General features: G+C 36.8%; 2 protein-coding genes across 4 annotated transcripts in view; both read right to left on the bottom strand.

Annotated features, from left to right (window-relative positions):
- Positions 1-16,343, bottom strand: part of LOC108307041 (protocadherin alpha-2) — a 189,773-nt gene that overhangs the window by 163,389 nt on the left and 10,041 nt on the right.
- The window catches only part of LOC108307044 (protocadherin alpha-C2), a 213,663-nt gene that overhangs the window by 193,616 nt on the left and 3,704 nt on the right, over positions 1-16,343 (bottom strand). For 2 of the 3 annotated variants that reach the window (XM_037739872.1, XM_037739874.1), the window contains exon 1: positions 11,577-14,134. The exons of the other annotated variant lie outside the window; for it this stretch is intronic. In XM_037739872.1, coding sequence (XP_037595800.1) covers positions 11,577-13,982 — 2,406 coding nt within the window. In that variant the 5' untranslated portion in view covers positions 13,983-14,134. Of the gene's footprint in view, positions 1-11,576; positions 14,135-16,343 lie in introns of those variants that run through there. 3 annotated transcript variants of the gene reach the window in all.

The raw sequence follows: 16,343 nt of genomic DNA, 5'->3' as shown, positions 1-16,343 counted from the left end.
AAATACATCTAAATTCATGAAACCCAAATCCTTACTAAAGAAATTTGTATTGGTGTATTTTATATAGTGAGGAGTTTATATATTTTCAAACTGAAAAAAACAACTTTTAAGAGTTAAAGTTTTGACTTCTCTCATCTGTGTTTAAATATATATAAAATTTTTTATTTTTCTGTAGTAGTCAATGGAATGTTTGTATGCTATCTCCACATTATTCATAAAACACATTTTTATTCCAATTTTCAGTGTTCAGTAGTGACATTTTGTTGATGTTATTTTCAAAAACAACTAAAACTATTTTAATGGCATTCTCACCTGAGTTTCTTCTTGGAAGTCTAATTTTCAAATCGGTGAAAACCTATTTCTTTATAACACCTATCTACTTTCTGTATTGAATCAAAAACTGTAATGGGGTATTTCAACTTTCTAGAAATCTTCAAATTAGAAGCATCTAGATAGTATTTCTTCAAGTTGCTATTACTGATAAAGCAGTTATTAAAAATTGTAAAAATCACATATCTTTGCACTTATATGGCAAGTCAAAATCCTAATGTTAGCTATATGACATACTATTCCACAAAATGTTTAGGTTCCAGTAAAAATAATTATATTGGAAAGAATAGCATTTTATTAACCAGGCTACCTTTATATTAGTTTCATTACTTTTTAATCTCCCAATTGTTTACTGGATGGTATCATTTAAACACAACCTAGTAAATATAGTGAACTTCACTTAATAAATACGGGCAAAAGTAAATATGCCAAGTTTTCTATTGAAGAAATAGCTAACATTTTGCTTGTATATATACTCCATAAAATTACTTAAATATTACAAAATATCCCTTACCTGTGAAGACAAGAGACCAAGAGATCAACAATTCTATTGCTTCATACTTTTACATTTAAAATATAACTTGATAAGAAAAAAATTATCAGAAAATTCAAAGTCAGTGGAAAATCACTTGATTTCTGGAATTCTAACTTGTAAAGAAATAAGATATTGTCACAGAATTGTTTCTGATACAATCTTTAAAGGTGTATTGACCATTTCCCTTATAAGATTCTTACTATCTCTATCATGACTTTGCACCAATATTTGGGTCATTGAAACACAAATCAGTTTCCAAGACTATTTGCCTAATAGATTTCATACTGATAATTTTTAAATAGTTTAATACACAATGGTAAAAACATCAAGAAAATATAATATTTAGAAAATAGCATTAGCTGGTGTTAGCCACTTTCTATTATATCACAGTAAATAATGTAAAACTACGAAGCTATGGCATCAATTATAGAATTCTATGCAAAATACACAAAGATAGCCTTTGAAAAAAATAAATATTAAGTATTTAAAAGTCAAATTAACAGTGTAGTATTAAGAATGTGTGTACTGTAATATGCAGAGTATTATAATACTGAGGGATTTTTTTTTTCTTTTTTTGAGACAAAGTCTTACTCGGATGTGCAGGCTGGAGTGCAGTGGCTCAATCTCAGCTAACTGCAATCTCCACCTCCCGGGTTCAAGCAGTTCTCCTGCCTCAGCCTCCCGAGTAGCTGGGATCACAGGTGTGTGCCACCAGCCCGGCTAAGTTTTGTATTTTTAGTACAGACAGGGTTTCACCATGTTGGTCAGGCTGATCTCGAACTCCTGATCTCGTGATCCGCCTGCCTCAGCCTCCCAAAGTGCTGGGATTACAGGCATGAGCCATCGTGCCCAGACCTAAATACTGAATATTTTAAAAGAGATACTCAATGGAGAAAAAGTCATTAACAAAGTCAGTTCACATGCCCCTCTCAGTCTGGAAAAAATATCTTATATAATTATATGGATATTTCGGGAGAAAACAAAACTCGACATTTGATTCATCTTGGCATCTGTTAAATTATATTTACTTTTTGAATTATCACTTGTATTTGTGTTACAGTCATCAACTCTTATTTTAAATACTCCTTTCTCAATAACTATAGATTATCTAACCTGAATTCCACGGGAGACTCCACGGGAAAATAACATTTTTAAAAATCTTCTTCCAAGTCTTTTTTTCAATCAAATATTATAGATTATTTTTTTGATTGATCCAGTTAATCTCTCCTTTAGATATTTCAGTCATGTTTACACACCATTGTGTAAATAGAACTTCTTCCTTAAGAAAAAATTTAGATTTAAAACTGTGTAGTGTTTTAAAGTGTCTCCATTTAATTCACTAAAAACCTTTAGAAATACAGTAACATTAAAAAATGTGATCTTCATAAGGGTATAAATATCTTTTATTCTTCACAAAACCCAGAATAAAATTTTAATAAGCTATAATCTTTCTTCGTGTATCTGTAGAAATTATATGGATATACCAGATCGCAGAGAAGAGGAAATGTTGACGCAATTGTATACAAATGTATAATAATTTATGCACATGTCACTTGATCCTTCAAAAAATAATTTTGTAGGAAAATTAATTCTACTACAAGGATAGTAAGAAAGGATACCATGTACATATAACACACATCTTAGCAAGGCCTGTATGATTCACAGAGAAAGGTATAACTGCCTTATAAAGGACTGCGCTAATATATCCATATTATATATCTTCTTTGAATAGAAAATATGAGAAAAGTTCTAGCATATATCTGAGACAGTGAAAAATTAAATTAATCATTTTTATGCAATTATATTGCACTCATTAATGTCAAATGATCTCACTTAGTGGAAAGGGACAATGAAGCTAAATTCAAGAGATGTAATCTCAGGCATCTTTTTTTATGCCTCTAGCTATAGTTGATTTTATACAACTAGCTGACAAAGAGTCTCACTCTCACCCAGGCTGGAGTGCAGTGGTACAACCAAGGTTCATTGCGGCCTCAGGCTCAAGTTATTGTCCAACATCAGCCTCCCAAGTAGCTGGGACCACAGGTGTGCACCACCAATCTAGCAATTTTTTTTTGATTTTTTGTAAAGATGGAGTTTCCCGATAATACCCAGGCTGATCTTGAAATCCTGGGCTCAAGCAATCCTCCCATGATGGCCCACAAAAGTGGTGGGATTACAGGCATGAGCCACCATACCTAGCTTGATTCATCATTAAATGGAGAAAAATGATAATCTCTCAGGTTATATCTAATTTTAAAATCCAAGATCAAGTGATTGAGAACTTGGTGGGAGAAAAGTTTCTTTTAAAATCAGCCAGTACCCAAGTTAGAAATCTATTTTTAAAAAGAAAAATAAAGTTATAAAACTGAAAAATGCCATGATTGAAGTTAATAATTCAATTGATGATTTTGACAGTGGCCTGGAATAACAAGATAAAATTCCTAAAGTAAAAGATGGGTCAGAATAAAATATAGACAATGAAACAAAGAAAAAAAGTGATTTTAAAACAGAAATGCCATATAAAAGGCAAGGGATATAGTGAAAAGATTTAACATACATGTACTTATAGTCACAGAAGAATAGGAAAGAAAATATGAAGTAGTAGCAGTATTTGAAGGCATACTGCTAAATCTTCTCTTAAACGGATAAAATATATTAACCCACAGATATAAGAAGCTTTGAAAACTGCAAGCCAGATTAAAATCAAAGCAAACTAATACTGGGCATATAATAATAAAGCTGTTAAAAACAAAATTTAAAAAACAGAGAAAGTATATAAAGTAGCTAGAGAGAAAAAAAAAGACATACTAATTGAACAATGAACTTGACAACCATCATCTCAAAAGAAGACCATGGAATGCCATCTTAAAAGTGCTGACAAAAGTAACTTCCATTCAATACCCAAAATGATTTCTCAAAAGTGATAGTAAAATTAAGACATTTCCAGATATATAAAAACTTAAAGGTTTCTTTACCAGCAGGCCACACTAAAGGAAATATTAATTTCTTCACAAGGAATATGATTCCAGAAAGAAATACAAATAGGTGTTAACTGTGTTAACAATAGTATTAATGAAACAATGATAATAATGTATTGTGTGTCTAGAATACATAAATAATTGAAAGGCATATCAGTAAAAAAAAAAAAAGGGGGGGGTTACAAGTAAATGGTGTAATGATTCAAGGTCTTAACATTGTCTGGAAGTAGTAAAAGTATTGATTTAATTGAGGTAATAAGTCAAGGATGTGTGTTATAATCAATAAAAGAGGAAGTAAAAGAGGAAATCAATAAAATAATTTATAAAAGCATATATAACCTAAAAAGATATCAGAGGTAGTGACATCAGCAAGACGCTATTATAGGAATTCCCAGGCCCTCCACAGATATACCAACTCAACAACAATACAAGGACCAGCTCACATGGTGATAAATCCAGAAACCAGTTAAGAGGATCCTGTGCTTCAAGCAGTACACAACTAGCTGTATCAGAACTGATAGGAAAATCTGGGGCACTTTCCCTCTAGTCCTATGCAGCAATAGTCCCATTCAACAGGAGGAAACTCTCAGCTCCTGGCTTCTCCCTGAGAAGGGAAAGAGAAAGTAAAGCATGTATTCAATGTTCTGATTTTTCAGGGAGGCTGTCTTGCATGTCTCAGAGCATTGATGGAACGTGGCATATTCTAGATTCCTGAGGGCAGTTGAGGGTAATGAAGAGCTGGGTAGTGGGCTGATGCTCCTCAGGACCTGTGACACAGCACACAGAGCACAACTCAGCTCAGCCATCTCTCCCTCATGAAGGAAACATAAGAGTAGAACATGCATCCAAAGTTTCTGATTTTTAGTGGGCAGTCCAAGGGACTAGTTTCTGTCTCACCTAACTCAAGGCACTGATAGGAGTCAGCAGAATCTATAACTGAGGGCTTCTCAGAATCTAAAAGAGCTGAGTGAATATTGTTGCTCCAGAAGGCCTGCAGTACAGCACACAGATACTACAAAGGGCAAAAGATTAGAACTTCTAAAAAAAAAAAAACAAAAACTGGCAGGTCCCTCTAATTAGGAACTATAAACACAAGTCCATAGAAGATTCATCCACAGAAAAGGTTTGAAAGGTCCCCAGAATCTCTAGCCAGTCCAGGCTGATTAGTAAAGATATTTTCATGTACCAAATCCAGGCCATAAAGTCTGGGAGAGGTAGCTGGAGTGTTTTTGTATTTTGTTTTTAATGTATAGGTATTAACACAAAGTAACAAGAAATGTGAGGAAACAGGAAACATGGCCCAATCCACACACACACACACACACACACACACACACACACATCTCCAGAAACAAAACCTAAAGAAATAGAGCTATGTGAATTACTTGACAAAGTATTCAAAATAATTGTCATAAAGTGAGCTCAGGAAAATGATACATAAGCAGAATGAGAATTTCGGCAAAAAGAAAATATTTAAAAGAGCTAATAAGAAATTTTGGAAGTGAAGAATACAATAATTGACCTAAAAATTTTACAGACATGTTCAACAGCACACTTAGTCAAGTGGAAGAATGAATCAGTGAACTCAAGGACACATAGTTTGAAATTATCCAGACAGAGTAGCAAAAAGAACAATAAATGAAAGAGAGTAAAGAAAGGCTAAGAGATTGATAAGACATCCTCAAGCGGGCTGCTCTACTCATTATGAAGTTTCAAAAGACGAGGCAGAGAGAGAAAATGACAGACAGCTTATTTTTAAAATTTACACCTGAAAACTTCCCAAATATGAAGAAGGAAATGGACATCAGGATTCAAGAAACGTTATTAATGTAGAAAGCAGCACCAAAAAAAAATGACTCATAATATACAAGAGAACACCCCTAAGTCTACCGGTAGATTTCTCAGTAGAACCTTGCTAGCCAGAAGGAAATGAGATGTTATACTGAAATTGCTGAAAAGAAAAAGAACTGCCAACCAAGAATACGAAATACACCAAAGTTTTTCTTCAAAAATGAAAAAGAGATAGAGACCTTCCCAGTTAAACAAAAGCTGAAGGTGATCACAATTAGACTTGCCTTATAGGAAATGTTAAAAAGAAGTCTTTCAAGTTAAAACTAAGGGATGCTAAACAGAAATACACAGGTATATTAAAGTGTAAAGCTCACTAGTAAAGACAAATATATAGACAAAGACTGAATACTATAATACTGTAATGGTGGTACATAAGTCACTTTAAAATCTGATATTTTAAAATCTGGTTAAAAGACAAAAGTACAGAAAAACTAACTATAAAATAATGTTAATGTATATACAATATAAAAAGCTGTATTTTGCCACATCAATAACATAAAATGTGGGTAGGGGAGAAGTAAAAGTAATGAGTTTTGTTTTGTAATTGAAGTAAAAATGCTATCAATTTAAAATAGATTTTTATAAGAGTTTTAAAATTTAAGCCCCATGGTAACCACAAAGAAAATACCTATGGAAGATATACAAAAGAAAACAGGAAAGGAACAAAAACAAAGCATTACAAATATCAATAAAACACAAAGGAAGACAGTAAGAGAAGGAAAGAGGAGCAAAAAGTCTACAAGCCAGACAAAAAACAATTAAAGTGGCAACAATAAGTCATGCTCTATCAATAATTACTTTAAATAAAAATGGAATAAACTCCCCCAATCAAAAGATACAAAGTGGCTGAATTGATTTTTTAAGACCCAATTAAATGCTGACTACAAGAGATTCACTTTAGACTTAAAGACATAAATAAGATGAAAGTTAAAGGATATTTTTTAAATTCATGCAAATTATAACCAAAAGAGTGAAAATGTGAAAATGGATTCATCAGACAAAATAGTCTTTAAGTCAAAAAGTGTCATAAGAGACAAAGAAGGACATTATATAATGATAAAAGGTCAATTCACCAGAAAGATACAACAATTATAAATATATATGCACCCAACATTAAAATGCCTAAATAAATGAGGCAAACATTCACAGAAATGGAGAAATAGATAGCAACACAAATACAGTCAAGTGCTGTATAACAACATTTCAACCAATGACAGACCACATGTACAAGAGTAGTCCCATAAGGTTATAATTGAACTGAAAAATTCCTATTACCTAGCGATGATGTAGCAGTCATAATGTAGCACACTACTCACATATTTGTGGTGATGTTGGTGCAGACAAACCTATCGCACTGCCAGTCATATAAAATTACAAGATAGCACATACAATTATGGACAGTAATGTACAGTATATAATACTTGATACAGATAATAAATGTTACTGCTTTATGTACTTACTATAGTATAGTTTTTAACGGTATTTTAGAATGTACTTTTTCTACTTATAAGAAAAAAGTCAACTAAAACAAAGTTGACCATAAAACAGCCTCAGGCAAGTCTTTTGGTAGGTATTCCAGAAGATATTGTTATCAGAGGAGGTCATACCATCATATGTGTAATTGTCCTAGAAGACCTTCCAGTTGGACAAGGTATGGAGGTAGAAGACAGTGATATTGATGATCCTGACCGAATATAGTCCAAGGCTAGTATGGGTGTTTGTATCTTCATTTTTAACAACAACAACAACAAAAAAAAACACTAAGTAAAAATGAAAAATTAAACATTTTAAAAGTCAGAAAAGCTTGTAAAATAAGGATATAAAGAGAAAATATTTTTGTAGAGCTGTACAATGTGTTTGTGTTTTAAGCTAAGTGTTATGACAAAAAAGTCAAAAGGTTAAAAAGATTAACAGTTTATAAAGTAAAAAAAGTTACAGTAAGTTAAGGTTAATTTATTATTGAAGAAAGAAAAATAAATTGAGACAGAATCTCACGCTGTTGCTCAGGCTGGGGTTCAGTGGCACAACCTTGGCTCACTGTAGCCTTGACATCCTCGACTCAAGGACCCTCCCAATCCCCAAGTAGCTAGAACTGCAGGTGTATGTATCCACACCTAGCTAATTTTTTAAAATTATTTTATAGAGACAGGGTCTCACTATGTTGCTGAGGCTGGTCTCAAACTCCTGGGCTCAAGTGATCTTCCCTCCTCAGCCTCCCAAAGTGCTGGGATTATAGGCATGAGCCATCATGCCCAGATTATAAAAGGATTTTTAATATAAATTTAGCATAGCCTAAATGTATAGTGTTTTAAAGTCTACATTAGTGTACAGTACTGTCCTGGGCCTTCACATTCACTCACCATTCACTCATTGACTCACCCAGAGAAATTTCTAGTCCTGCAACCTCCATTCACAGGGTAAGTACCCTATCCAGGTGCACCATTTTAAAAATCTATACAGTGTTCTTACTGTACCTTTTAAATGATCAGATATATTTAGGTATATAAATACTCACCAGTGTGGTGGCTCATGCCTGTAATCCTAGCACTTTGGGAGGCCAAGGTGGGTGGAACACCTGAGGTCAGGAGTTCAAGACCAGCCTGGCCATCATGGTGAAACCCCATCTTTAAAAAAAAAAAGTGAAAAAAAATAAAAATAAAAAATAAACACTCACCAATGTGTTACAATTGCCTCTAGTATTCAGTCCAGTTAACATATGTACAGGTTTGTGGCCTAGAAGCAATAGATCATACAGCCTAGGTCTGTAGTAGGCTATCTAGATTTCTGTAAATATGTAAGTACACTCTCATGTTTGCAGTGATTAAATCACCTAATGATATAATTCTCAGAATGTATCTCCATCATTAAGTGATATGACTGTAGTAGAAGTTTTTGGTACCCTACTTTCAATAAGGAATAGAACATTCAGACAGAAAATCAGTAAGGAAGCAGAGGACTTGAACAACACTATAGGTGAAATGAAACTGACAGACATATACAGAAAATTCCACCCAACAGCAGCAGAATCTACATTCTTCTCAAGCATACTCAGAGCATTTTCCAGGATAGATCACATGTCAGGTCACAAAACAAGTCTTAATAAATTCAAGAAGGTGAAATCTTACTAAATATCTTTTCTGACCACAGTGGAATAAAACTAGAAACCAATAGTGGAATTAAAACTGGAAAATCTGCAAATATGTAGAAATTACACAACAGAATTTTGAATCCTAGTGGGTCAAAGGGGAAATCAAAAGATAAATTAGAAAATATGTTAAGATACATGAAAATGGGGGCCGGGCGCTGTGGCTGAAGCCTGTAATCCCAGCACTTTGGGAGGCCGAGGCGGGTGGATCACGAGGTCAAGAGATCGAGACCATCCTGGTCAACATGGTGAAACCCCGTCTCTACTAAAAATACAAAAAATCAGCTGGGCATGGTGCCACATGCCTGTAATCCCAGCGACTCAGGAGGCTGAGGCAGGAGAATTGCCTGAACCCAGGAGGCGGAGGTTGCGGTGAGCCGAGATCGCGCCATTGCACTCCAGCCTGGGTAACAAGAGCGAAACAAAAAAAAAAAAAAAAAAAAAAAAAAAAAAAAAAAAAAAAAAAAAAAAAAAAAAGATACATGAAAATGAAAACACAACATACAAAACTTATGGGATACGATAAAAGCAGCACTAAGAAGGAAGATTAAGCTGGGTAAGCTCAGTAGCTAACACCTGTAATCCCAGTGCTTTGGGATACCACGGCACAAGGAATACCTTCAGGGAGCTATGATTGAACCTCTGTACTCCAGCGTGGGCAACATAGCAAGACTTTGTCTCTTAAAAATGAAAACAAAAACAAAGAAGGAAGTTGTAAATGCCTATGCTAAAAATGAAGAAAGAAGAAACATCTCAAATAAACAACTTAACTTTACAACTCAAGGAACTAGGAAAAAAGTACAAATGAGGAAGCTCAAAGCAAGGGAGAAAATCTTTTAATAAACATTAGAGCAAAAATAAATGAAATAAAAAGTTTAAAATAATTTTTTAAACTTAGTTGACTTTTCAAAAAAACAACAAAATTGACAAGCCCTTAGCTAAACTAGGAAAAAAAAGAGAGACTAGAAATCAGAAAAAAAGGAGGTGACATTACAACTAATGCCATAATTATAAGAGGCAACTATAATTATATACCAACAAATTAAATAACCTAGAAGAAACTGATTAATTCCTAGAAACATACAAACTACCAAGACTAAATCATGAAGCAATAAAATAGCTGACCAAAACTAAAACTAGCAAGGAGATTGAATCAGTAATCCAAACCTTCTAACAACAACAATTTTAAAAGCCCAAGACCAGGCGTCTTTCCTGGAGAATTCTACCAAACTTTTATAGAATAATCAATGTCAATTGTTCTCAAATTCTTCCAAAAAAAAAAAAAATGAAGGAGAGGGAACACTTCCAGCTCATTTTAAAACTCTAACAAAAAAAATGGTAGTAAAAAATAAATCTTAATCTCTGTTTCCCAACAATGATAAGAATATGTATATTCTAAATGGACTGTAGATGTAATGTAAACAATGTAATAAAAGATATCACAGAAAATTATCTTTATGACATAGAATCAGAAGCAAAAATTAATAAATTGAGTTTAATAAAAATTAAGACTTTCTATTCACCAAAGACAAAAAAAAAAGTTAAAAACAAGCCATGAGGTTGAAAACTACTAAAAAAGGAATTATATTCAGAATATAAGATTTTTTTAAGTAATAGGAAAAACACAAGATGAAGAAATCAAGTTTCATGGAAGCTAAAAATAAGAGAAAAAAAAACAAAAGAATAGAGAAATAGAATTGAACAGCTATTGCACAAAATAAGATATAAAAATGGCCAAAAATAAAATAGAAAGTCACTAAATCTCATTTAAACATGAAATAATTTCAAAATGAGATAACACAACTCACCGAGTAAAATGACTAACATGAAAATAATCTGACAAATGCAGAGATGATGTGGAGCAGCAGAAAGCCTCATATGCTACTGGGAACGTAAATAGGTAAAAACATCTTGGAAAATTAGTTGGTGTTAGCTACTAAAGACAAAGATCCACACATATTCTGTGACCCACAAACACAACCCTGAGGCAAAAAGTTAGGAGAAATCTGTGTATGTAGGCATCAAAGAAACGTACAATATATTTATGATGGCATTATTTGAAATAAACATTGAGGCACAATGCAAAATCCTAAACAGTAGAATAAATAATGTATAGCATATTTATGAAACTGTACTAGAAACAGAATTAAATGAACTACAACTGCATGGATGATTTCATATACAGTGAGTGATATACAAACAACACACAAATGCGCATACATTTTGTGCAATTCCAATTAAAGTTTCCAAAAAAGGCCCCAAGCAACCACAGTTATAACAGGCAAATGTGTGGGTACAATGGAGGAAAAATAAGGGAAGTGATTTGGCAGGTGCACGCGAGAGGCTTCGGGATGGAGGCAACAGAGGTTTTCACTTCCATACAATTTATGGAGCTTCATTATTTCAGCCTGTGCCCATTTGTTTATGTGTTATAGGTTAAATAATAGTAATATGTTTTCTAAAATGTTATTACCAAAAATAAATAAGGTAAATATAATGTAAATTTGCTAGAAATTACAGTTATGTTAATATGCATTGAATAATGCAGCATAAAAAATGAAGGAAAGCAATATATATTGTTCTGATGTCCTATAATTCCAAAAGACTACTTAAAATCGATATGTAAAAAAAGGTAAAACTTTAACCCAGGGAAATTTGATTCTTAGAAATCAATTTACGAAGAAGTTGATAGGGAAAAACAATACGAAAATTAAACAAAAGAATGTTATACACTAACCTTTACAAAGGATTCCTCAGTTGGCTGCAGCTGATCTTCTCTGTCCCTAGAGTCAGATAAACTGGGGCTGAAGGCCATGAGGTCGGTCTTGGGTGGGCCTTCCCCGGAGCACACCCTCGGCCTCCTCTGCTGCGAGTTTGACCAGCTCCCCACCGCGCTGGAGCACACCAGCATGGGCTTGCCCCGCGCGCACCCGCCATCGGTGGGCGGCGCCGAGCACCGCAGCGCTGTGTACAGCAACAGCGTGAGCACCAAAAGGCTGGACACCGCGCAGATGGCGATGATCAGGTACACGTTGACATCCACCAGAGCAGCCTCCGGACCCACAGCGCCCGCCAAAGCCCGCGAGGAAACCTTTGGCGCCTGGCCACTCTCCACAAGCGACACCAGCACGGTGGCAGTGGCCGTAAGTGCAGGGTCGCCGTGGTCCTTCACCAGTACCAGCAGGCGGTGGCGCGGAGCGTCCGCTTCGTCCAGGGCCCGCGTTGTGCTGATCTCCCCCGTGTACAGCCCCACGCGGAACGGGATGCGCTCGCCGCCAGTCCCCGGCTGCAGCTCGTACGAAAGCCACGCGTTGTAGCCCGAGTCAGCATCCACTGCGCGCACCTTCGCCACCACGTGGCCGGCACCCACAGACCACGGCACCAGCTCGCTGACTGCTCCACCGATGCCACCCACCCGAGGCGCCAGCAGTGCCGGCGGATTATCGTTCACGTCCAGCACGAACACCTGCAGCGTCACGTTGCTGCCCAGAGGCGGCACGCCCGCGTCGCGCGCGCTCACCTGGAACTGCAGCAGCTCCAGCTCCTCGTGGTCCAGCGGCTGCAGCGCGTACACCTTGCCGCTCTCCGCGTGCACCGACACGTAGCTCGACAGCGCGCGCTCGCCCACCCGCCGCTCCACCAGCGAGTAGGTCACCAGCGCGTTCTCCTGTGCGTCCGCGTCCTGAGCCGACACAGTGAAGATGTGGCAGCCCGGCGGGTTGTTCTCTTTCACGATCACCGTGTACTCGGGCTGCGCAAACGCAGGTGCGTTGTCGTTCACGTCGGCCACCTCCACAGAAACACTGGCTGTGGCCCACAGCGAAGGGGAGCCCCCGTCCCGCGCGGTCACCACCAGCTCGTAGGCTGGCACGCTCTCGCGGTCCAGGGCGCTGTCCAGCACCAACGAATAGTAATTCTTGAAGGTGGACACCAGCTTGAAGGGAACATGTGGCGTCAGGGAACAGGTCACCTGTCCATTGACGCCCACGTCTTTGTCAGACACGCTGATCAGGGCAACGACTGTACCCAGTGGAGCGTCCTCTCTAATTGGAAGTGATAACGACTTGAATTGCAAATCTGGAACATTATCATTGTTGTCTTCTACTTCCACAATAACTCTACAATGGCCAGAAAGTGGGAGCTGTCCCTTATCAATGCCCTCTACAATAATTTCATAGGATTTGCTTTCTTCAAAATCAATATATCCCTTTACAATAATTTGTCCAGTAATTGGATCTATGTGAAACTTGGATTTCACATTCGGGGAAATATCATTTGAGAATGAATAAACAATGTCCCCATTCAATCCTTCGTCTAAATCTGAGGCGTTAAGTTTAATTACCAATGTTCCATTAGGAACATTTTCTGGTAACCTCACCTTATAAAGGGTTCTGTCAAAAGCTGGGGCATTGTCATTGGCATCCAGTACTGTGATGAGTAACTGAACGGTGCCAGTCAACTCGGGTTTACCTCCATCAGTGGCTGTAAGCACTAAAAATATCTCCGGAGCTTCTTCTCTGTCTAAAGATTTCCGTAATATAAGCCCAAGACCTTTTACCAGCTCGTCATCGGATGGTTTTTCCAGAGAAAAGTATTCATTTGGGCTCAGTCTGTAAGTGAGCTGGGCGTTCTCCCCGATATCTGCATCCGATGCGCCCTCTAGTGGAAACCGAGAGTCAAGCGGCCTAGATTCCGCGATGAGCAGGTTCTTTTGTGTTGCTGGGAACACCGGAGGGTTATCGTTAATGTCCTTCACCTCCACGTCCACATGGAAAACCTGCAGCGGCCTGTCCACGATCACCTCCAGGTGGATGCTGCACTCCGCGCTCCGCCCACACAGCTCCTCGCGGTCGATCCGAGAATTCACAAACAAAATGCCATTCTGCAGATTTACCTCCAGAAGGTCCCCGCGGCCCTTGGACGCCACCCGGAACAGGCGCGGCACCAACTCCGCCAGCTCCAGCCCCAGGTCCTGAGCGATGCGGCCCACGAAGTTGCCGTGTTTGGCCTCCTCGAAGACCGAGTAGTGGAGCTGACCGTTCCCTGCCTCCCAGGCTGCAAGGAGAAGCAGCAAGAGCAGCAGACGCCGGGATTCCTGGCCTCTTCCCCAGAAAAACTCCATCTTTAGTGCACAATACTTCATTCTGATTAAATATCTTTTCTCGAAATCAAGATAAATCTTTTGATCGGTCAGTCAAGTGCAGCTGCATCCTCCATATCTCAGACTCCGAAGAGTGTTCATCGTTCCTTCCAGTAAGAATAGCAGGAATTTCCCCTCTTCTTTCTTCTCTCGTGTATTTTATGGTAAAGAGCGACATCATGTGGCTCCAAACCGTAAGTAGCAACTGTGGAAACCCAGGCTCTACTATAAACTACTTGTTTTTGTTTATTCTTTCAGCAGTTTTGTAGAATAGAATTACATTTTGTATAACTGTGGTACACATAGTATGACTGATTGATTGAGTGTGACCCTTAGTTTCACCATAGAGGTAACTTTTACTTCAGCGGAAATACTTTTTTCAACACAGGTTTTGAGTATTACAGAGACCTAACTATAGTTAATATACACTTTATAAACATGCAACTGTAAAGTGTTGATTAGAAAAACTCATAACAGATTCCTTGTGTTCCCAATAATTCCAGGGCTTTTTTATTATTATTAATGATAACACCCTCTTCACCACAGTATTTCTGGTGCTGTAAACTTGAGGGGACTGATCTCTAGGGAACTTCTGGTACCAAGAACAAGCCATTGAAAGGAAATTTGCAGACGTTTTATAAAAGAATCAAAGACCATCAGCATTTAATTGAATGCCTTCCTTGAGTCATGTCGGGACTGAAAGTGCAAGGAAGCAGAAAGTTATAGCAAATAGCTTGCATGGAAAAGCATTCCAAATAATTGTATTCATCGGAACTCATTTGCTCCCATGAGCAAGGTTGGTATTCTCACTTAGACTCTTACAGTTTGTAAGTACCTGCTTGTTCTCCATTATGTAATATGCCTAAGCTTCTACTTTGTCCTATAGTGCTTACATATTTTAGCCAAACTGAATATTTCCTGCTTCCAATAACATTTTTTACTAAACAGATATGTTCATTTTGTCCTGTTTGTAAGTAATCCACATCATTTCTAAACTCTTCTAAAGCCAATTTACCCCACTTTATAACCACTTAAAACTTCCCTGATCCATGAAGAATGTCATGATCAATCCAATTGAACAGCCATTTTTCCTTCTTTTACAAACTGCGCACTAAGGTTGAAACACATGAACAATTTATTACATTAATGTATCTCTTATAAGCATTGAAGTATGTGTGTCCTTTTTCAAAATATAAATTTTAAAGGGAATAGTTGCATCTTAATTGTTTAATAGCTCAGAGGTACTTACCTAATATTTGCTGAATATTTACCCTGTAACAAAGATTTGGTTTTCTTCCATTGCCTAATAAAATTTAAGGTGATTGCATAGCTAGTTGGGAAAATGTGGTTTTTCAACAGCCTCTAAAATTTTATAAAGATACAAAAAAATTTTTTAGACATATCCCCCATTAAGATATATTTCAAGTTCCATGTTGACAACTTGAGTTTTAGCTTAATTTTTATTCCAATTCTTGGTAGTCATGATCTTTGAATCATCCTGGGTTTTAACAGGCAATGAAGACTTCCCAATAAATAAATCACAATACATTTTTCTACATAAAGAAATTTCATATAAAAAGACATAATGGTAGCCATGTAAAAACTTCCTTTGTCTCCTATGTTCATAAAGTTCTTTTCATCCTGTTTGTCTAAATAAAAAAATCAATCTAGTGAAAATAGCTTTAGGCTCCCTCTCTATAAAGAGCTACACTCACACAAACACACACACACACACACACAGAACCCAAAAAAACAACAACAACAAAACACCAAATTTCTGAATCAAAACAGAAATCAGAGTACTTTCACTATTTGGGGACCCAAACAAGATTTTTACAAAATGATCATTGACATCAAGCACATTGAAAAAAAGGAGAAAGAATTCCATTTTCACCCATTTCATTTGTAATATTTTCATTTACCAAATATTTTAATGTACAGATGCAGAATGCAGTAGAATAGAAAAAGATGTTTATTTGGTAGCTATTCAGTATTTACTTGGCATAGCATCAATAATACATTTCTGAAGTGAAAACTCTGAAGTCTTCAAAATGTCTCTGCCAAGAATCTTGTTAGACAAAAATTTCAAGAGGCAAGCTGGATTTGAAGATTGAAGTTCCATATGTGGGAAGACAAGCACTTTGGCTGACTCTATTATATATACAAGAGGCTGATAACAGAACTAAATTTTAAAAATATTGACCTGAGATGGACATGCTATGGCTACTACTTGATGGACAAGGGAGCAACAGAGGATAGTGCCAAAAAAGGAAATAAAGAAAATAGAAGTGGGGGGAAAGAGAGGAGTCAAGAAACGTATCCATTTCACATGTTAGACCTCCCACAATGTCAATGAGTATTAAC

This window comes from Cebus imitator, unplaced genomic scaffold, assembly GCF_001604975.1.
Source record: "Cebus imitator isolate Cc_AM_T3 unplaced genomic scaffold, Cebus_imitator-1.0 Scaffold76, whole genome shotgun sequence".
Lineage (NCBI taxonomy): Eukaryota > Metazoa > Chordata > Mammalia > Primates > Cebidae > Cebus > Cebus imitator.
Note: the sequence above shows the minus strand (reverse complement) of the source record. Positions and strands in the feature narration are given on the sequence as shown.